The sequence below is a fragment of the Ovis canadensis genome, chromosome 17, assembly GCF_042477335.2.
Source record: "Ovis canadensis isolate MfBH-ARS-UI-01 breed Bighorn chromosome 17, ARS-UI_OviCan_v2, whole genome shotgun sequence".
Classification (NCBI taxonomy): domain Eukaryota; kingdom Metazoa; phylum Chordata; class Mammalia; order Artiodactyla; family Bovidae; genus Ovis; species Ovis canadensis.
This window is the reverse complement of record NC_091261.1, coordinates 45,762,994-45,787,155: the sequence shown is the minus strand read 5'-3', so window position 1 is coordinate 45,787,155 and position 24,162 is coordinate 45,762,994. Positions and strand designations below refer to the sequence as shown.

The 24,162-nt window shown below is 35.0% G+C and overlaps 1 protein-coding gene across 1 annotated transcript in view; it reads left to right on the top strand.

Moving 5' to 3' along the window:
• Positions 1-24,162, top strand: part of ADAD1 (adenosine deaminase domain containing 1) — a 45,145-nt gene that overhangs the window by 1,372 nt on the left and 19,611 nt on the right. The window contains exons 3-8 of the mRNA XM_069557483.1: positions 2,243-2,410; positions 6,252-6,320; positions 10,075-10,200; positions 20,634-20,757; positions 22,382-22,552; positions 23,504-23,733. Of these exons, the coding sequence (XP_069413584.1) occupies positions 2,243-2,410; positions 6,252-6,320; positions 10,075-10,200; positions 20,634-20,757; positions 22,382-22,552; positions 23,504-23,733 (888 nt within the window). The remainder of the gene's footprint in view (positions 1-2,242; positions 2,411-6,251; positions 6,321-10,074; positions 10,201-20,633; positions 20,758-22,381; positions 22,553-23,503; positions 23,734-24,162) is intronic.

Here is a 24,162-nt window from a genome sequence, read left to right as displayed (position 1 = left end):
CAGCCTTGTAGATTATTTTCAGGTGTAACTAGGTACTCCGTATAGCCTAAACATGCTTTTGTAGGGATGTTAAATATTTGGGCTGATTATTTTTATGAGTATTCTGTGATGATGATGCCTGGCAAGAATTATAGTCAAATTTGGCTTCTGAAATACAAAAGTTAGAAGGGAAAATAGCACTTAGGTGACTGATTCTCTTTGTGAAGACTTGCCCGTGACTTAATTTCTCCATTCTCTCTTAAACTGTCCCCCACCAGAAGGTCTATTACCACCTTGGGCCTGTGGAAAGCTACAAGAGTAAAAGATGGAAAGAAGTTTCTGATTTCTTCACCTTATGACTAGTGATTAGGAAAAAAATTAGGAAAGTGAAGGGATGAGAGAATAAAGTGCTCTTAAGAGGCATTGACAGGCTAAAAGCATGTAAAGCAAAGGAGCACAGTCTTTAAAAATCTTCATTATGTGTGCACACATTATCAAGTAGTTTCCTTTCTTTAATTTTCTATTCCTGATACTGTTACCAATAGGGATCTCAGAGCTACTATATGTAGCAGATTGTCATAGTGAAGCCAAATTTCTAGTCATTGATTTGGGTGAAATAGCAGTACATTAACAGGTGACCAAGAAGGGTGGAGTTTTCCTGGTCCTGTCACTGTAGGTTGGATAACGATGTGTTCAATACTATAGACTGAATTTTTCTGTAATTAGTTAGCTTTCTGCCGTTCTGTTAGTCAACTCTTAATACCTCTGCACCACCAGGGAAGCCCTAATTGAACTAAGCAAAACTCAAGAACACAACCCAGTGATTGTTCATAGTGTTCATTTTATGTGCATAGTACTGTCGAATTACCTAATTCTGTAGATTTGATAGAAAAACCACAGTGTCAGTATTTTTAAACCAGCTAGGTAGTATGGATTTAGATGATGGTAAAGTTTGAGAACCTGGGGCAGAAACAAAATGAAGCTTAAAGTCTCATCTCTCTGATTCAGGATACTTATTAACAAATTTCATGCGTAGTATCTCAAACATAAGAATCATCTGGGCCGCTTGTTAAAAATGTGAGTCCCAGGTTTACTTAATTTGGATTGGAACTCAGGTGATCATGAAGGAAGAAATTTGGGGAACTGAGATCATAGATGTTGGGAGGAAAGCAGTTTACCCTGATACAGTCTGGAGTTACTTATAAAATCTTGTTGTACATTTTAAGAACCTAGCAGTTAATGGAGTATGTGAGAAAATAATAATAAAGAGGCTTATGTCGAGTGACAATGTACCTAGCCATTTGTAACCAAAGTAGAGACTTAAGTTTCTTAAAGGCCTCCTATACTTCCCCGGTAGCTCAGACTGTCAAGAATCTGCCCACAAGGCAGGAGACACGGGTTGATCCCTGGGTTGGGAAGATTGCCTGGAGAAGGGCAAGGCAACCCACTCCAGTATCCTTATCTAGAGAATTCCATGGAGGGAGGAGCCTTGCTTGGTGCAGACCGTGGGGTCACAGTCAGATATGACTGAGCGACTAACACTATTAGAAAGGCTATAGTCTGAATACCAAAAAGTAAAATTAGGAGAGGATTCCATTTCATTTTTCATCAGGAAAATATTAAAACTAGGTAAATATAATTGTGTAAAGATACTTTTTCTGGGAATTTTGGATGATTGAACAGTTTCATTCTTTAGAATATCTTTTTTATTATTGTTTATTTTGGTTTCCCATGTAAATCCCCACTATGCACCCTAAAGCTGTGATGGATTTGGATTGTTTCTGTGACTCTGATAGAAACATAGGATTTCTTCAAAGGAATTCCTTCTGTTCTGGAGCTTATAATAGTATCAGTATACTCAGAGGACAGGAAAAATTCAGCTTCATCCGTACTGAGGTTTGAAAGGAGACATGTTGCCAGACGCTCCGCATTTTCCCTTTCATTGATCATTAGATAGACATTTGAACGCCTACCACTGCCAGGCATTATACAAGACACTGTCTCTCTGTGTGTGACATGTACTCTAAAGTTGGCCCTATTGTTTATGCTGAATCTGAAGCCACACTAGCTGCTTGAAGTTTTCCTCAGAACAAGTTTAGGGGTCCGATTATCAGCTATACTTAAAACTGTATTAGCCCTACAGAAAAACTGTCAAGTTGAGATTGTTTAATGAAGTTGTACTGGAATGTTTTCCTATGTAACAGACATCTTTCGCAAGATCATTCTGTGAAGTATTACAACTTATTCTGAGTTACTTTTCAAGGTAATGTTTTGGGACCATATTTTGCTTTCTGTGCTGTGGTGGATGGTATTCAATACAAGACTGGACTGGGACAAAACAAAAAGGAGTCTAGATCCAATGCAGCAAAATTAGCTCTTGATGAGCTTCTACAGCTGAATGAACCCGAACCAAGAATTTCAGAAACATCAGGTAAATATTTTTTATTATAAAGTAGTGTTGTAAAATGTTTCATTTTCCAAAAGGGTCATCTGAAAGATTTACAGTAATGAAGTTACTTGCCAACTGCACGATAGAAGTAGCAGAATTTGAATTATTTCTTTCCTTTGCTGATTGCTGAGTTATTTGATAGTAGTTAAAATGCTCTTGTATATTTTAGCATCAAAGATATAAACCTGTTGCTGAACTGTCTAGTAACTTTGTTGATGGGTTTGAGTACTGAAACTTAGTTTCTTCTTTAATTTATTGGATTCTTGTTATGTTCCTAAACTATACATTTAACATGGACAGGTTTTTATGCAATTTTTGTGACGTTTGCTTGTGTTAAATTTGATAATGTTAGGATTGCTTGAGAAAATAAGGGCCTAAGGTAACATAGCAAGTAGGCTGAGAGTGTAAACTCCAGAAATAGATTGCTCAGTATTGAGTATTGTCCCTGGACAGATAAGTTGTTTGTCTTCTAAGTCTTAGTTTCATCATTTGAAAAATGGAGACAAGGATAGATACCTCCTATATCTGTCATTTTAGAATTCAATAAATAATGCATGCAAAGCCTTTAACCAGTGCTTGGTGAAGAGTAACATAATCAATTAACAGAGGTTCTTATTAATCAATTTGAAGAATATATGTGTTAGCATAGTAAACAGTAAATAGTTTTTTTCAATATTCATTCATTTTGATTTTTTTAATCATTTTGGTTTTGATTTCATTTAGATTACATTTTGTTTTCCCTATAAATGAAGCAACTTCATTAAAGAAAAACATTTAAATTTGATTTAAACAGTGACAGTTGACTTTTTAAATTCAAATTATCACTTTATTTTATGACTGGACTTTTTTTTGTTTATAACTTGTTAATTGTAATATTTCTTTCATAATACTTCCCTTAAGGTCATTTTGTTCTTTAAGTTCAATCTGTATTTCATATATTTTAATTTTTCTGTTTAAGTATAACAATTATTTAATAATTAAAAGTGATCTATTTTGCCACGTCTCAAATTTGATGTGTCTGTTTCATTGTTTTAAAAATAGTTTGTCATAGTTTGGATTAAATAACTACTTAGAAAGTATTTTGTTAATTTTCATATTTCTGTTCACTATATTTCAGATTTATTAATTTTTTTAGGGCTAGATGTGATTTTGCTGTCTTACATATATTGGTAGCTTATTAATGGAAAATCTCTCTATATGATGATTTTATAAATTATCAACCCACTTAGGTATGTGCCCAGAAATATTTTCCCTGTTTCTTTCCAACCATTGCATGCATTCAAATCACTAAATCTGTGGTTTGAAGATCTGCTATGTTTCAGACAGTTTTCCCAGGATCCATCTGCCAATACACAAGATGCAGGAAATGTGGATTCGATCCCTGGGTCAGGAGGATTCCGTGAAGGAGAAAATGGCAACCCACTCCAGTATTCTTGCCTTAATTCCATGGGCAAAGGAGCCTGGTGGGCTATAGCCCATATGGGGGTGCAAAGAGGACACGACTGAGCACACACACATGCATGCATGTTCCAGGGGCTGTGATAAACACTGGGAATCTAGACTCGAATAAGACCCATCTTATACCCTCAAAAAATTAAAATACTTGGTTGAAATCCAGTTAAAACATATCTACAGAATTTTCCAATTTCCAATTACTAGAAAAGGATATTTATAATTGGTTTCTCATGAAAAATGCATTTCCCTAAAAGTTTTCAAAATGTTTATCTAGGGCTAGCAAATCTTTTGCCCTTTGGCTACAACGTTTAGTTTCTAAACATTTTTATTTTCCTTTTTTGTGAACATTAAAGTAGCATTTTCCCATCTCCAGTGATAGCATTTTAATATTCAACATTGTTTTCTCAAAGAATGATAGAAATGCATTAATTATGACTAAACTTTCTTTCAGTTCAGTTCAGTCACTCAGTCGTGTCCCGCTCTTTATGACCCCATGAACTGTAGCACACCAGGCCTCCTGGTCCATCAATAGCTCCTGGAGTCTACCCAAACCCATGTCCACTGAGTTTTGAAAAAGTCCAGTTTGTCAATTTTTTGTTTGTTTCCTGTGCCTTTGACATCATGTCCAAGAAATCATTACCAGATCCAGTGTCATGAAGCTTTTTCCCATATTTTCTTATAAGAATTTTGTAGCTTTAGCTCTGATGTTTGAGTCTTTGATCCATATTGTGTTAATTTTTATATAATAGTGTTTTCTAAGGGATCTGACTTCATTTATTTGCATATGAATATGTAGTTTTTCCAGCATCATTTTTAGAAAAGACTGTTCTTTCCCCTCATTAGACTTATTAGAAAAAAACCCTGATGCTGGGAAAGATTGAAGGCAGGAGGAGGAGGGGATGACAGAGGATGAGGCGGTTGGATGGCGTCACCAACTTGATGGATTTGAGTTTGAGCAAGCTCCGGGAGTTGGTGATGAACAGGGAAGCCTGGCATGCTGCAGTCCATGGGGTCTCAAAGAGTCAGAAACAACTGAGCAACTGAACTGAGCTGTCATTTCCCCTATTGAATGGTAGTGGTGCTCTTGTTGAGAATCATTTGAAGGCCTTTAAAAAAATTTATTTCTGCTCTCTCTATTCTATTTCATTGGCCTATATGACATTACCACAGTTTTGATTACTGTCACTTTAGTATTCAGTTTTGAAATCAGGAAGTGTGAGTCCTTCAACTTTGTTCTTCTTTTTCAAGAATACTTTCCCTGTTTGTTTATGGTGTTTCAAAATGTAGACCAACTTGTACAGTCACATTTTCTTATTTATTGAAAGCATTTGTGCTTGATAAACAAGATTAATATCTTTAGTTTTCATTTCACCCACTGAACAGATGGGAAAAAATCTATCTTCCTCTGAGTTTTTAGAGTTCTGCTTATCTAAAGTTCAGAGTGTATATATCTAACTATAGTCAACATTTACTTAACTAATGTGAACCCCAAGATAACATTGTGAATCCTTCTTTGTTAATTTCTGTGTTTTCAACCAGTTTTTCATTTTACTCAAAGTGAGGTCCAAAGTAGTAGTTCTGTTTACTGTCTTTGTCTTTATGAATGATTCTTGAGAGATGCTAACTACTTTAGTTGAACCTTTGCTCCTGGACTTTTTTCATTTAAACTTTACGATCATTTTTGTCCCTTTGATTTAGTGTCCTTTTTTCTTTTTTTTCCTGGATTCCCTAATTTGGAACCAAATTAGAAAGCTATTGCAAAGAATTGGGTAAAAAACTTAGAAAACTTTTTTTTCATGTCAGTCTTTTTTATTGTGCTACTGACACAAAAGAATGAAATTGTTTCTGAATTATGTTTAGACCTTTAAGTTACTCATTTAACAAGTTCATTTAAATAAATAACTTAGAAAACTTTGAATGAAGTATTCCCCTACAAAATGCTCTCGTAAAATAACATTAAAATGATAATTTTTGCTTACTAAATTAAATTTTTGATAGAAGATTAAATACAAATGTCTTACAAATGTTTTACCTGGTATTACTGTGAATATAAAATTATTCATAAGCATTTAAACTAGGGTTTAATTTTAACCGATTTTCAGAATGTTGAATCTGTTACAAAGCAAGCTATATAGTAGCATAAGAATAGGGAACCAGAAATGTATAATTTGGTGTTTGTATAATTGATTTCAGTATAATAAAAACATTTAGAAAGCTGAGCTAATGGATAATTGATGGCCTAGAGTTGACAGAAGTATATAGAAAAAACAATCATTCTTGGATTGTTGTTTTATTACAGAATAGTATTATACCTGTCCTTTTGAACATTTAGGTTTCATTTTTCCTTATGATTTTGTTTTATTTACAGGTCCTCCTCCTATCCCTGCAGAACCTATTGTTTCACCTGAACCAGTATATGTTTCAAAAGTACATTATGGTAGGAAAGTCCTTTATGATAATTTTTAAAAGAAGATTAACCCAATTAAAATTATAACAGCATACAATTAAAATATGCATAGGTATGAAAATGTGCATTAGTATTTTATTCAAACCTGTCACACTTCTACAAAGATGAGTATTTCCTTCCATACTCTGCTAAAAATTAGACAAACAATAAAATTGGAGAGGAACAATTGAAGAAGTGGCTTTTTTCCTATAAAGAGATGACATCAATATCATGTAACTGCCTTTTTGAAAATTCGATGCTTTGGTGGGCTGGTCATTAATGAAATCCAGTAGCTTTCTGGTGCTTGATGGTTGGGATATTCATTTCAAATAATCTGTTCACTTTCTTTTAATGTTAGTTGTTATTCAAGCTCAAGAAAACTGTAACTGCAATTGAAGTTACTAGTTGTGTGACCTAGAACCACTTACTTTTCTCTGTACACCTTAATTTCTCTACCTGTAAAATGGCTACAACAATAACTGCCTCATAGGGTTATTGTGAGGTTTAAATTAATTTATGCATGTACAAAATCTTGATCAGTGCCTGGCCCACAGTAGGTGCTCACTAAATAGTAACTACTATTATTTTATTGTATTTATTCTATTCAACACTATATGGTGACTGTTGTATTCTTTTCCCATTCGATTGTTAATCTCCTGAAAGGCAGGAAATTATCCTTAATTTCTACATTGCCTACATAGTAGTAACACTTCAGACTTTAAAATTTAGAGTATTTGCAAAAGTAAAATGAAGAAGAGCATTTCTTTCTTTGTCCTTTCCAGGTCTGAGGATTAGGATTTGAAAACACTTTTCAGGCTTGGTTTTCCATGGTCTTTTTGAGACAGAAAAAGCCTGTGTACATTTGTGTGCTTGTTTCAAGTAAAAGGACTAGACCAGGGGAAATAGGCACATTCAAAAGGCAAAATCAACCAAGAGTTAAATATATTCAGTCAAATATTGTCACTTGATCAAATGATCATAGGAATTGATGAACAGAAGGACAGTGAGTGATCATTTCAACAGGAATGATCTCTTAATATTGAAAGGGGCTCTAGTCTTTTCAGCTTCGATGGACATTTTTAATGAATAGTAGAAAGAATCCTAAGTTGATGATGGGCAGATAATACAGATTACTGGTACCCTGAGTATGTGGTTAACAATGTGTTTACAAAAATACATGAGTAGAGTCAGATTTGATAGGCTCAGGTAAGGAGTTAAAAAGTTAAAGATTAACAGTTCTCTGTTAGGAAAGGGAGGGACAAATACCATTCTTCAGGCTTATGTGTAAACACAGGAGTTGAATATTATCACTTTGAAGAACAGATTTGAGATACATAAAAATCTCCTGAACAGCTCCTTTTGGGCCAGTTATGGAAGGTATCATTTTCTCACAGCCTATCTACTTTGCCATATTTTTACTGGACTGTATCTTCACTTAATATAATGATATTTTGGTTCTGAAGATAGATTCAGGTTCCTTATGATACTAAGGATCACTTGAAATTAGCAACTGGAAATCAAGGAAATGGTGTTAACATCATATATGTAATGCTTTATCTCATCCTTCACGTCCAGTGATTTGTGAGAACATTTTATTTCCTCAGCAAGCAGCACACATGTATAGGAAAAATGGTATTGCTCCTTATTCATATGCATGCTAATTATAGTCACAGGATTCATTATTTCCTTCAACAATCAGTTACAATCAAGAGCTGTATCAGTATGTTGTTAACTTCTAAATGTTCTTTATAATATTTAGGTGCAACCTTTTTATATGCAGTGAAACATTGTCCTGCCACACACATAATTCTTGTTCTGTCAGTATTAATTGCAGTGTATTTTTCTGTTCTGTGTCATTGCACAAAATAATTGCTAACTATATAGTCAAAATCAAAGTCACTGAATCTTGTCCGACTCTTTGCCACCCCATGGACTATACAATCTGTGGAATTCTCTGGGCCAGAATACTGGAGTGGGTAGCCTTTCCTTTCTCCAGGGGATCTTCCCCCACACAGGGATCAAACCCAGGTCTCCCGCACTGCAGGCAGAATCTGTACCAGCTGAGCCACAAGGGAAGCCCAACCATATAGGATGTGATGAAGCAAATTACATTCATTCTTTGGAACCATTAAGAAGGAGGGTAGCACTAATGTCTACCTTTGAATAATGCCCAAGACCAGTTGCAGAGTGGATTTTAGCATGCCCAGTTTTAATTTTTTTAAGTAGTATATGTTTTTATTTATTTATATTTTTGTTCATCAAAATATCCATCCTGATAATAGTGGTTGCATTTGGAGAGGAAGACTTCTGAATGTACGCCTTTTATATTGCTGTTGGAGTGAAAAAAAGGTTTCATTTTAAAATATCATTAAATGAGTATGCTTCTCCTGTGTCATAAGATGTTGGTGATAAACAGAGCCAAGTTGCTGAATGCTTCTCATTCATATTTTTACTATACACTATACACTTTTACTAACATCAAAAACTAATTTTTATGCCACACAATGGTTTTGCAAAGTTAAATGAAATATATGCTAGCATGCAATTGTAATAACTTGCACCTTCACACTTTGTGGTTAGATAAAAGAATATAACCAGTAGTTCATTCTTCTTTCCCTCAGAATTTCATTTTATGATTGTATTTATGAAGTTCTTTAACTCTTTTTGATGTGACTTTACCTGTTTTTGCTAAGAGAGCATTGACAGTATTAACAAAGAAAAATTCGAGTTTGACAAATATAAATAAACTTGTAAATGGCCTGAGATTAGTTGTACTAAGACTAATTTAAAATTTTTATCATTTGTGTGCCTTTTTAATATATTTATTAAGCAGGTAAGAAGAATTTCTATGAAAGTATGGGTTTCATATATATGCAATGCATGAGAGCAAAATTGTGTCATTACTTTTTTCCTCCGAAGATATCATGGACTGCAAACCATTTGATAAGACTACTTAGCAGCCATCATGCAACATCAGGAACTTTCAGTGGCTTAGTAAACAAGTAAACTTTGAGAAATACTCTATTAAGTGATTCTGCAACCTCTCATTCTCTAGAATAATGATTCTTCCCTGGGGATACACAAGCATATATACACAAAGCAATAGGTGGCCAAGGTCCTATCTCAGAACTTCAAAACTTTCATATTTTTTAAAAAGTCTGTGGGTAAGTTTTGATGTATATTCTTGGTTATAACTATTCTGTAGTAATCCTAATTACTTTAAACTACCTTTATCTCCTTTCAAAGTCTGGGTTTTTCGTTTTGTTTTTTTTTGCTTTTTTTTGGTTTTGTAGGAACATGGAACTATATCAAGAGTTTAAGTGTTTAGTGCTTTTCAGTGGTTCTCAGTGGGGCAAATACTAAGGAGTATATTTTGATTATCACAGTGATTAGGGAAGACTGTTGGTTTTCATTGACATCGTGCTTATCAGGCAGTGTGGGACAGTCCCTTATAACAGAGAATTGTCTTTTGTCCTGAATGACTTTTCAATATTATATCAAATACAAATCAGTAATCTAATTTGTAATACTTGCACTTCTTTTTTTTTTAACAAAAATCTATCCAACAGCTCAATAACTTGTATACTTTTAGAATGGAATACTTTAAAATCTCAGTCATGACATAAATTGTACATTTGCTTACATACCTCTGAAAATTAACTCATTCAGTTGAAAGGTTATTCTGGCCTCTGGGATAAAGCACAGTGTTCTTCAAATTGATGTTGCATTTGATTTTTTTTTCTAGAAGGGAGACATATTCAGTTTGCAAAGATTTCACAGATTGTTAAAGAAACATTTAGTCAACTAATTTCTAATCAATCAGACTATCTGAAATGTAGCAACTCATTAGCTGCTTTTATAATTGAAAGAGGTAAGTGTGAGTATTTGGTATGTGTTTATAGAAAAACTATTAAGTAACTTAATGATACTGTGGTAGTATATAATTAACTTTCTTTGCCCCTATTGATAGTGGTGCTGCATTAATTTGAAATAGCCTTTTCTAGTAGGTGTGGGTTGTTAAACACACGTTCTCAAAGAGAGAAAGTATACTGAACAGGAACCAATAGAGAACTGCAGAATGGTAAAATACTTAACATTTTAATCAGTAACTATGTTGGAATCACTAGAAACTTGAAATCTAAGCTCATTATAACAAACATTGAGGACTCTATAAAAATGAACATTTTCTTCACTATCAAGTAATAAAAGATTAAAAATGAAAAATCATGAATCTGTTTTTTCCTGTAATTATTATAATGTGATTTCAATTACATTTTATTTTTTATCCTTTAATGTTCTATGTTGATATTAAAACCATTTGAGTTTTATATTCATCTCTGAATAAGACACTGTAGATGATACAAAAACAATTTCATATTTGGTTCCTATTCTTAAGGATTTTTTTTAACCTAGGTAGGAAGAGAAGATATATATGATTATTCAAGGGTCAACTTAGTTTGAAATCATGGAGCATGATACCTCCATGCTTGTTTTTTTTTTCCTCTCTCTAGAGATAGCTTTGGTTATTTGGGTGTTTTTATGTTTCCATACAGATTGTACAGTTTGTTCCTGTTCTGTGAAAAATGCTGTTGGTATTTTAATAGGGATTGCACTAAACCTGCAGATTGCCTTGGACAGTAGTATGGTCATTTAAAAAATGATTTATTTATTTTAATTGGAGGCTAATTACTTTACAATATTGTGGTGGTTTTTGCCATACACTGGCATGAATCAGCTTTGGGTGTACATGTGTCACCACGTCCTGAACCCCCTCCCACTTCCTTCCCCATCCCATCCCTCTGGGTTGTACCAGTGCCCCGGCTTAGAGTGCCCTGCTTCATGCATCAAACTTGGACTGGTCATCTGTTTCACATATGGTAATATACATGTTTCAGCGCTGTTCTCTCAAGTCACCCCACCCTCACCTTCTCACACAGAGTTCCAAAGTTTGTTGTTTACATCTGTGCTTCTTTTGCTGTCTTGCATATGGGGTTGTTACCATCTTAATTTCTTCCAGTCTTTGAGCATGGTGGATCTTTCCATTTGTTTGTTATCTTCAGTTCCTTGTCAGTATCTTACAGTTTTCTAAGTACAAGTCTTTTCCAAAACTCCTTGGTTAGATTTATTCCTATGTATTTTATTCATTCTGATATAATTTTAAGTGGTATTGCTTTCTTAATTTGTCTTTTTTGATAGTTCATTATTAGTATATAGAAATGCAGAAAATTTCTGTATATTAGTTTCATATCATGTAACTTTACTGTAACTTTACTGTATTAGTTGCAATAGTTTTTTGGTGGAGTCTTTAAGAATTTCTATATATAGTATGTCAGGGTTGGCAATTTTACTTCTTTCCATTCAAATTGTATTCCTTTTACTTATTTTTTAATCTGATTACCATCGCTTGGGCTTCCAGTACTATGTTGAATAAAAGTAGTGAGGGTGAGTATCTTTGTCTTAATCCTCTTAAGAGGACATTGCTTTCGGCTTTTCACCATTGAGTATGATGTTGGCTGTGATATGTCATATATGGCCTTTATTATGTTGAGGTACGTTCTATCTCTACCCACTTTGTTGAGAGTTTTTTGTTTTTAATCATAAAAGCATGTTAAATTTTGCTGAAAGCTTTTTCTGCATCTATTGAGATAATGTACTTTTTAGTTTTCAGTTGTTTATATGGTGTGTCACATTGATTGTGTATATTAAACCATCCTAGCATGCCTCAAATAAATCTCACCTGATTATGGTATATGATCCTTCTGTTAATGTATTGTTGAATTTGGTTTGCTAATAATTTGCTGAAGATTTTTTTACATATGTGTTCTTCAAGCATTTTGGTCTGTAATTTTGTTTTGTGGTATTTTTCTATGGTTTTGGTATCAGCATAATGCTGGCCTTGTAAAGTGAGTTTGAAAGTGACCTTTCCTCTTTAATTTTTTGGAATAGTTTAAGAAGGACGGGTATTAACTCTTCTGTAAATGTTTGGTAGAAGTCACCTGTGAAGCCATCTAGTTCTGGACTTTTGTTTGTTGGGAGTTTTTATACTACTGATAAATTTCATTACTGGTGATTAATCTGTTCATATTTTGTTTCTGCCTTGTGCAGTCTTCAGAGATTGTATGTTACTAGGTATTTATTTCTTATTGGTTGTCCGTTTTATTGACATATTATGGTTCATAGTAATCTGTCATATTTCTTGATATTTCTGTGGCATCAGTTGTAATTTAACCTTTTTCATTTCTGATTTTATGTGGCTCGTTTTTTTTTTTTTAATGTATCTGAGTAAAGGTTATAAATTTTGTTTTTTTTGAAGAACCAACTCTTTTTTCCATTATCTTTTTTTTTTCAGTCTCTGTTTCATTCATTTCCATTGTTATCTTTATGATTTCTACTAACCTTTGTTGTTCCATCGCTCAGTCATGTCCGACTCTGCAGCCCCATGGACTGCAACATGCCAGGCTTCTTGGTTCTTCACAATCTCCTGGAGTTTGCTCAAACTTCTAACTTTAGTTTTTGTTTCTTCTTATATTCTAGTTCCTTTAGGTATAAGGTTGGATGACTTGTTTGAAAATTTTCTTCTTTCCTGAAGTAGACTTATTTATTTTATTTTGGCTGTGCTGCATCTTCATTGCTGCACTGGCTTTCTCTCTAGTTGCTGTGAGAAGGGGCTACTCTCTAGTTTGACCATGTGGTCTCAGTAGTTGCAGTGCACCAGCTTAGCTGCTCCATGGCATGTGAGACCTTCCCAGTCAGTCAGTCAATCAGTTCAGTCACTCAGTCGTGTCCAACTCTTTCCCAGACCAGGGGTCCAACCCTTGTTCTCTGCATTGGCAGGCAGATTCTTAACCACTGGACCACCTGGGAAATCCCTAGACTTGTTTTAATTTCAGTCTTGTATCTGCTTTTGCTACATCCCATAGATTTTGGGTCATTGTATTTGCATTTTCATTTGTATATAGATATTTTTTTAATTTCCTCTTTGATTTCTTCAGAGACCCATTGATTGTTTAGTACCATGTTGTTTAAAATACATGTTTGTGTTTATGCTTCTTTTCTTATAATTGATTTCCACATTCATAGCATTGTGATCAGAAAAGATGTTTTATATTAATATGATTTGTCTTCTTAAATTTATTGAGACTTATTTTGTGGCATAGCATGTGATCTGTCCTGGAGATTGTTTCACATACACTTGAAAAGAACGTGTATTCCGCTATTTTGATGAAATATTCCATATATGTTCAGTTCTGTCCAGTCTGATGTGTCATCTAAGACTAGTGTTTTCAAATTAATTTTATGTCTGGATGGTCTGGCTATTGATGTAATTGGGGTGTAGCCCCCTACTATTATTGTCAAGTTCTCCCATAATGTTTATTAATACATTCTTTATGTATCTGGATACTCCTATGTTGAATGCTTTGCATTTACACTCGCCATGTATTCTTTTCAGATTGATCCCTTTATCATTTTATAGTGCCCTTTTTGATCTTTTTACTGTCTTTCTTTTTCTTCCATTTGCATGGAAAATCTTTTTCCCTTTCACTTTCAACCTGTGTGTGTTTGTAGATGTGAAGTGAGTCTCTTGCAGGCGGTAATGTGTATCTTGTTTTCTATTCATTCAGCCACTTTGTCTTTTTTATTGGAGCTTTTAGTCTATTTACATTTAAAGTAATTACTGATCGGTAAATACTTACTGACATTTTGTTACTTGTTTTCAGCTTATTTTTATAGTTCTCTTTTGTTCCTTTTTTCTCTTGCTCTCTTCTCTTGTGATTTGATGACCATCTGTAGTAGTTGAGTTTGAATTCCTTTCTCTTTTTTGTGTGCGTCTCTATTATAGATTTTTGGTTTATGCCTACCATGAGGTTCATATATTACTATAACTATATATATATATATATATATATATATGAGTGATTATTTTAAGTTGATGATCTCAAACTGAGAAGGACTGGGTTATAGAAAGTCCACATAAATAGGAGGTGAAAAGAAAAATGAATGGTATTCTTCTGAGCATAACGTTTCAAAGAAATCTCAAATGGAGTACAGCAAAAAATTATTCTGTTGCTTTTTTTCCTAAAAGGCAAAAATTTAGACAAAGTATAATGTGAAACATCTGCCTTTTAAATTGAGATATTACTGAAGTATTTTAAAACTTTGCTTCTTAAAAGACTCTCAAACTTTTTTTAAACTTTTCATTTTGAACTGTAGTATAGCCAGTTTGACAATGTTGTGATAGTTTCAGGTAAACAGTGAAGGGACTCAGCCGTGCATATACATGTATCCATTCTCCCCCAAACACCCTCCCATCCAGGCTGCCATATAACATTGAACAGAGTTCCATGTCCTATACAATAAGTCCTTGTTGGTTATCCATTTTAAATATAACATGTGTACCTGACCATCCCCACCTCCCTAACTGTCCCTTCCCTTCAGCAACCATAGTTCGCTTTCTAAGTCTCTGAGACTCTCTCTGTTTTGTAAGTAAGTTCGTTTGTGGAAGACTCTCAAACTCTTATTTGAAGGTGTGGAATTATTGATATTTTTCCATATTTTTGGTCAATGGTTTTTCTAACTTTTAAATGGTAAAATAGAATTTTTCATTGAATTATAAGCCTAATTCACTCATTTAACCTAATCTCTTTTTATATTAATACCTGGCATTTATTGGGTTGGCCAAAAAGTTCCTTTGTTTTTAAGAGACAGATTTTTTTTACTTTCACCAAGAATGTTGATGATGTTGTTCAGTCACTAAGCAATGTCTGACTCTTTGTGACCCCATGGACTGTAGCACACCAGGCTCCTCTGTTCTCCACTATATCATGGAGTTTGCCCAGATTCATGTCAATTGAGTTGGTGATGCTGTCTAACCATATCAAACTCTGCCACCCCCTTCTCTACCTCCTCTCAGTTTTTCCCAGTACCAGAGTCTTTTGCAATGAGTCAACTCTTAGCATCAGGTGACCAGTGTATTAGAGCTTCAGGAACAGTCCTTCCAATGAATATCCAGGGTTGATTTCCTTTAGGATTGACTGGTTTGATCTCCTTGCAGTCTAAGGGACTCTCAAGAGTCTTCTCCAGCATCACAATTCAAAAGGATCAATTCTTTGGAGCTCAGCCTTCTTTATGGTCCAGCTCTCACAGCCATACATGACTACTGGGAAAACCATAGTTTTGACTATACGTACCTTTGTTGGCAACGTGATGTTTCTGCTTTGTAATACACTGTCTAGGTTTGTCATAGCTTTCCTTCCAAGGAAAGGTGTCTTTTAATTTTGTGGCTGCAGTCACCATCCACAGTAATTTTGGAGCCCAAGAAAATAAAATCTGTCACTGTTTCCACTTTTTCTCATATATTTGCCATGAAGGGATGGGACTGGATACTATGATCTTCGTTTTTTCAATGTTAAGTTTTAAGCCAGCTTTTCACTCTCCTCTTTCACTTTCATCAAGAGGCTCTTTAGTTGCTCTTTACTTTCTGCCATTACACTGGTAACATCTGCATATCTGAGGTTATTGATATTTCTCCCAGCAGTCTTGATCCCAGCTTGCAAATCATCTAGCCTGGCAATCCATGTAATGTACTCTGAATATAAGTTAAATAAACAGGGTGATAGTATACAGCCTTGTTGTACTCCTTTCCCAACTTTGAACCACTCCATTGGTTCCATGGAACAAACCAGTCTGTTTTCCATGTCAAGTTCTGTTACTTCTTGACCCACATACAGGTTTTTTTAGGAGACAGGTGTAAGGTGATTTGGTATTCCTTGGACATCGGACCCTGCCTGGGCTACAGTCCATGAGATAGCAAAAAGTCAGACGTAACTGAGAGACTAACACACAAGGTGGTCTGGTATTCACAGCTATTTAAGAATTTTTCAGTTTGTTGTGATCAACAGTCAAAGGCTTTAGCATAGTCAATGAAGCAGAAGTAGATGATGTTCTAGAATTTGCTTGCTTTCTCCATGATCCAATGAATTTTGGCAGTTTGGTCTCTGGCTCTGCTGCCTCTTTGAAACCCAGCTCATACATCTGGAAGTTCTCGGTTTACACACTGCTAAAGCCTAGCTTGAAGGATTTTGAATAACCACCTTGCTAGCATATGAAATAACCACAATAGTATGGTAGTTTGAACATTCTTTGGCATTGCCCTTCTTTAGGATTGGAATGAAAACTGACCTTTTCCAGTGCTGTGGCCACTGCTGAGTTTTCCAAATTTGCTGACTTATTGAGTGCAGCATTTTATCAGCATCATCTTTTAGGATTTGAACTAGCTCAGTTGGAATTCTGTCACCTCCATTAGCTTTGTTTATAATAATGCTTCCTATGGCCCACTTGACTTTACAATCCAGGATATCTGGATCTAGGTAAGTGACCACATCATCATGGTTATCTGGATCACTAAGACCTTTTTTGTATAGTAGTTCTGTATATTCTTGCCACCTCTTCTTAATCTATTTTAGGTCCTTACCATTTCTGTCATTTATCATGCCCATTCTTACATGAAATGTTCCCTTGCTATCTGCAGTTTTCTTGAAGAGATCTCTATATATAGTCTTTCCCATTCTATTGTTTTCCTGTTTCTTTCATTGTTTATGTAAGAAGGCCTTCTCTGTCCTTACTATTCTCTGAAACTTTACATTCAGTTGAGTTTTCCCTTTCTCCCTTGCCTTTCATTTGTCTTCTTTCCTCAGCTGTTTATAAAGTCTCCTCAGACAACCACTTTGCCTTCTTGCATTTCTTTTGAGGATAGTTTTGGTGACTGCCTCCTGTACAGTGTTGTGAACCTTCATTCTGTAGTTCTTCAGGCATTCTATCTACCAGATCTGATCTCTTGAATCTATTCATCACCTCTACTGTATAATCATAAGGGATTTTATTTAGGTTGTACCTAAATGGTCTAGAGGTTTTCCCTAGTTTCTTCAGTGTAAGCCTAAATTTTGCATTAAGATGCTTATGATCTAAGCCACAGTCAGCCCTTGTTTTTACTGACTGTATAGAGCGTCTCATCTTTGCTACAAACAATATAATCAGTCTGATTTTGGTATTGACCATCTGGTGATGTCCATGTGTAGAGTCATCTCTTGTATTGTTGTTAGAGGGTGTTTGCTATAACCAGTACATTCTCTTGACACAATTCGTCAGCCCTTGCCCTGCTTCATTTTGTTCTTCAAGGCCAAACTTGCCTGTTACTTCAGGTATTTCTTGACATCCTAATTTACACTCTAGTCCCTTATCATGACCTCTTTTTTGGGTATTGGTTCTAGAAGGTGGTGTAGGTCTTCATAGAACTGGTCAGCTTCAGCTTCTTCAGCATCCGTGGTCAGGGCATAGACTTGGATTACTGTGATATTGAATGGTTTGCCTTGGAAACAAACCAAGATCATTCTGTCGTTTTTGAGCTTGCACCCAAGTACTGCATTTCAGACTCTTTTGTTGACTATGAGAACTGCTCTGTGTCTTCTAAGGGATTCTCTCCCATAGTAGTAGATATAATGGTCATATGAATAAAGTTCTCCCATTCCTGTCCATTTTAGTTCACTGATTCTTAAGATGTCAGTGTTCAATCTTGCTGTCTCCTACTTGATCATGTCCAGTTTTCCTTGATTCATAGACATAACATTCCAGATTCCTATACAATATTGTTCTTGACAGCTTCAGACTTTACTTTCACCACTAGACACACAGCTGATCTGCTTTGGCCCACTTGCTTCATTCTTACTAGTTGTTCAGTTCCTCAGTCATGACCAACATTTTGCGACCCAATGAACTGTAGCAAGCCAGGCTTCCATGTCCTTCACCATCTCCCAGACCTTGCTCAAACTCATATTCATTGAGTCAGTGATGCCATCCAACCATCTCACCCTCTGTCATCCCCTTCTCCTGCCTTCAGTCTTTCCCGGCATCAGGGTATTTTCCAGTGAGTCAGCTCTTCACATCAGGTGGCCAAAGTATTGGAGCTTCAGCTTTAGCATCAGTCCTTCCAATTCAGGGTTGATTTCCATTAGGGTTGACTGGTTTGATCTCCTTGCAGTCCAAGGGACTCTCAAGACTTCTCAAACATCACAGTTCGAAAGCATCAATTCTTTGACTCTCAGCCTTCTTTATGGTCCAACTCTCACATCCATACATGACTACTGGAAAAACCATAGCTTTGACTATATGTTCCTTTGTCAGCAAAGTAATGTCTATGCTTTTTAGTACACTGTCCAGGTTTTTGATAGCTTTGATCCAAGGAGTGAGCATCTTTTAATTTCATGGCTGTGAAATTAAAATCACTGCAGTGATTTTGGAGGCAAAAAAGATAAAAGTTTGTCACTGTTTTCATTGTTTCCCCATCTGTTTGCCATATGTGATGAAACTGGATGTCATGATCTTAATTTTTTGAATGTTGAGTTTTGACCCAGCTTTTTTTCTCTTCTCTTTCACCTTCATCAAGGAGCTCTTTAGCTCCTCTTCACTTTCTGCCATAAAGACGGTGTCATCTGCGTATCTGAGGTTATTAATATTTTTCCCCACAGTCTTGATTCCAGCTTGTGCTTCATCCAGCCTGGCATTTCACATGATGTACTCTGCATATAAGTTAAGTAAGCAGGGTGACAACATACCTAGACATACTCCTTTCCCAATTTGGAACCAGTCTGTTGTTCCATGTACTGTTCTACCTGTTGCTTCTTGACCTGCATACAGGTTTCTCAGGATTGCCCTTCACTCTTCCCCAGTAGCATATCTGACACCTTCCAACCTGTGGTTGGGGGCTCATTTTCCAGTGTCATATCTTTTTACCTTTTCATACTGTCAATGGGGTTCTCCTGACAAGAATACAAGAGTGAATTGCCATTTCTTTTTCCAATGGATCCTGTTTCTTCAGAACTCTTCACTATGACCCATCTGTTTTTTGGTGGCCCTGCATGGCATGGCTCATAGCTTCAGAGTTACACAAGCCCCTTTGCCACAATAAGGCTGTTATCCATGAAGGGCACTAAGAACTTTATTGAGGAAACTATTCATCATTTTGCTATACTACCTTCAGCCATTTTTCAGGCAATTTTATAATTCCATCTTTCCAAAATTGCTTTTTTTTTCTTTTTGAGCAAAGAACTACTCCAGGTGCTATTTACAGTCTTCCAAGGAATTGAAATTTTTTCCATTAAGAGAATTGAAGTTGCAGTATCTTGTAAATACAGTGAGTGAATCAGAACTTCCCAGCCAAGCTGTAACAGTTTTTGCCTGGTCATCAAATAGACAAGTGATCTAGCATTGTCCTGGTGGAAGATAATGCATTTTTCTGTTTATTATTTCTGGATGCTTTTCATCAAGTGTTGCTTTCAGTTGGTTTAGTTGGGAGCAGTACTGTTGGAATTGTTTGGTTTTCTGGAAGGAACTCAGAATAGAGGAATCCCACCATGTTCACAAAATCACTTTCTAAAAAAAAAAAAAAAAAATCACTTTCTTTCAATGAAGACCGGCCTTTGGTGGGGTTGGTCATGGTTCACTTCACTTGCCCCATGATTTCTTCTACGTTATTGTATGGTGTCCACTTTTCATTGCCCATCACAATTTGTTTTAAAAATGGAATGTTTTCATTATGTTTAAGTAGAGAATCACATGTAGAAATACTGTCAGGAAGAGCTTCTTAATTTATGCTGACCCAAACATTAGAATGATGACCATAACCAAGCTGGTGCAAATGATTTTCAACACTAGATCTCGATATTTTGAATATTTTGGCTATTTCCCATGTGACATAATGTTGATTTTTCTCAGTTAATGTCTGATTTGATCACTATCATCTTCAACTGGTCTACTTGACCATAGAGAATTGTCCAGCAAAAAATCTTTAGCATGAAACTTTGCAAACCACTTTTGACTTGCTCGACCAGCCACAGCACCTTCTCCATACATGGGAGAAATCATTTTTTACATTTCAGTTGCGTTTTTATCTTTCTTGAAACAATAAAACATAATATGCCAAACATGTTGCTGTTTTTCTTCCATCTTCAGTATTAAAGTGGCTACCCAAAGATTTACCAATTTGGATAAATTTTTTTTTAATGCATGCTGATAGGACAGGTGTCACAATGCAATCTTAACAGTTGTCTCAAATGAAATTAAAGGCAACTAAGTACTGCTAGTGCCACTTTACAGGAAAAAAAAAAAAACAACCTTTTGGTCAATCCAGTAAATGCTTAAATAACAGTTTGTTGAATATAAATATAAAAAGATGGTAAAGTAGAGGTGGAGGTTGAACATAGTGAAGAAGGAGGTCAAAATAATCTGCTACTGTTAACCTTTTCTTTTCAGCTGGACAACACGAAGTTGTAGCTATAGGCACAGGTGAATACAATTACAGTCAGTGCATTAAGCCAAATGGAAGAGTGTTGCATGATACTCACGCTGTTGTTACAGCAAGGAGATCTCTCCTTAGGTAAGGTAACATACATTTAATGCCATCAAATATTAATGCTCTTATATTAATATTAGCCTAAAGAATCACATATATATGTTATTATTTACAAGTGGAGTTTTACTCATCACTGAGCCAAGGATACGGTATTGTCTTACTTACCTAAGCTATCTTATATTTTCATGTCACTTTTAGAAACCTTATATTAACTGCACTGTTTAGTCAATGAATTTTAGTGTCTTCCATTATCACGACCTTATGAACTAAATTTTAAAAGCCATGCAACCTGTTTTTAAAGATAAAATATGTCTTCATTATGATTAAAGTAATTTGAGAGTATAGCCATAGATGTGGACCAAGTAGGCTTAGTAATACTTCACCCCTGAATTAGCCATACTATCCAAAGGCAGAAATCAATGAGTTTCCACTCATGAAGGCTCTACAGTCTACCATATGGTAGAATATCAATAAAGTATTTTTTATACTGGCAGATCTCAGAGAGAAGGGGGCTGAGGTAAGCATGCCTAGTTTCTTTTTCCAAATTTATGAGTCACTGCTCCCTATAAAAGGAAGGAGTATCTGATAGTGGAGAAATAAACCAGGAATTTTACTCTTTGGAGTTTCTTTCCTGTGAAAACACAAAAAGTGGGAAATAAGCATTATCTCTGGTAGTATTCAGCTTTTGTTCTCTTACATCACTGAATTTACTTTTCAGAAAACCTTTCTTAATGGAATTTTTCAAACAGGTGAGACTCAGATAATTAATACCTTCATTCAGTTATCAGCATACTGATTCCAGTATCTAATATTCATATCCAATTATTAGTGTATCCTGCTATATTAGGATTTTGTTCTTATTTAATTATGCATTCGCACTTTTTGTTGGTGATGTTTTCTTTAAATCGTAAAAAACATTTAGGCATACTCTCTTTTCTGAAAATCTTATGTATCTCTAATAATATGGAAAGAATCCTATAATCTTAAAAGGAAAGCTATTGGGAAGTCCATGAAAGTAATACAGCTCACTGAAAACTACCTCTTTTGTGTTTATTTCTTCCCATGCTTGGCACTGTCAGATATACTGATGATTAATTTTTATTACATATTTCTGATGATAGGATTACAATTATATTTTTTTGAGTAAGCAAAATAGTATTTGTCCCCTTGAGTTGTCTTTCAGGAAATCTGTTTCACTTCTAATTCAGTTTATGGGCTTCATTATGTTATTCCTATACTCTTAAATTTTTGTCTTCAGAATCACTAGGTAACAGGAACCATAATTGTTTGTCTGTGTGTTTGGGGGAGAGAAAATAGAAATAATGCAGAAAATTGATACTCCTAGGAGGCTGGGAGCAGAGATGTCTTGAGAAAAAGGAGGAATCAATAGAGAAATGGGTCTTTTGCAAGAAATGATAGTTGAGTACTTTTGAGTGGAGTGGTAGTCGAGGAATGATGCTTTAAGGCAGGTCACAGTGTAAACTGGGCTATAGCTGAAGACTTCTCAAGGGACTTACATCTTCATTAAGACAGATTATTTTATAATAAAACTTGATTTATAGGAACATTGCTCATGACATGAGTATGATGTTTAAGATACTTCATTTTTAAACATTCTTACTCAATAAAGCTCTATCTTTTACTTTAGGTACTTTTATAGACAACTTCTACTCTACTATAGCAAAAATCCTGCTATGATGGAAAAATCAATATTTTGTACAGAACCAGCTTCTGATCTACTCACCCTCAAGCAAAATATCAACATTTACCTCTATATGAACCAGTTGCCTAAAGGATCAGCCCAGATTAAGTCACAATTGTAAGTATATGGAAGCTGTTAACAGCAGCTAGGATGACCACTTATACATTCTGAATCCGTATATCAAAAGAACAAGTAAATTCAAATCCATCCATATTTTTCTTCCAGCCTTCAGAGGTTATTTGTAGGCTGCAAGAGACCACAAATTCATTCTCCCTCCCCTGCACTGTCTTACCTATTACTATTACTTAAATAGTCCACATATTTCACCACTTTCTTTTATATGCTGTTGAAAATCTTCTACTCCTTTCTGGTTGTAAGACTTTTTTATAAACTTTAGGAAGTATGGATTATGCACTCTTCACATACTAACACAGGAGTTAAGGAATGCAGTCTATTCCTCTATAGTCAGAACTTCATTGTCTTGATGAATGGGTAGCATCAGTAGCATATTTGAACAACACAGACACAAAAAGAAAGTAAAATTTACTTTAAGTCTGACCATCTAGAGATAATCATGGTTTATAGTTTGTTTAAAAGCCTTCCAGTAACACCTTTGAAAACAAGGGTGAGTGTTCTGTAGAAAAACATCAAGAAAAATAATTTTAGATTTTACTGTTTTTTATATTTTATTGGAAGTGAATCTTAAATATAAATTGTCAGTTTTCTTTTTTCATTCTCTAGTTTTGTCATTATTAAAAATTTTGGAGAAAGGAAATAACTCAAAAATTATGACGGGGCAAAAATCAAATTTTTATTTGATTTTAAGGGACATAAAAAAATGGCAATAATATGAAATTTATCCTTGTGGGAGCTCTAACTATAGGGTTAATTTCCACTTGGTTTTAATCTTGTGCAACAAAGTCATTCCATCCTGGCTTGCTTTGGGTTTGCCTCTATTTCTGTTACTGAAATTAAGTGTAACTGGCAAGTTACAATTCTTAGGTATATGCAGATTTTACTTCATTGGCTTTGATTTTTAAAGGAAGAAACTTTCTTTTCTTCCTCTAGGCGTCTTAATCCACATTCTATATCTGCATTTGAAGCCAATGAAGAACTAAGTCTCCATGTAGCTGTTGAAGGCAAAATTTATCTGACTGTCTACTGTCCTGCAGATGTTGTTAATAGAATAAGCAGTATGTCCTCAAGTGACAAGTTGACAAGATGGGAAGTGCTTGGTGTACAGGGAGCATTGCTCAGTCACTTTATACAGCCAGTTTATATCAATAGTATTCTTGTTGGTGAGTGAGATTTCAGTACCTCTTGGCCTCTTTTACTAAGTAATTATACTTTATTTATCAGTGTAAAATCAAATTTTGCATGCATGAAGCTTTTCTTAAAGTAAAATTCAGATCCACTGTTGTTGAGGTTTTCATTCCATGGTAACTTGTAATCACACTTAGTATAATATGACTTTTATCATCTTGTGAGAAGGCTAAGAATATTTTAAGTTAGGCAGTTATATGTATTCTGGCTTGAACATATGCTTTTGTTTGCACAATATCCAGTGTTTCCCTTTCTTTTGGAAGAAGGTGCTTTTTTGAACTTCTCAGGTAAGCTTATATTTAGTTATTTCTGAAATAAAAAATATTAAATGCCCATTTTGGTTCTTTGCTACTTTTATACTTTTTAAAAATGTGTTTGATTATGAGTTGGATTCTTTTGGTTTG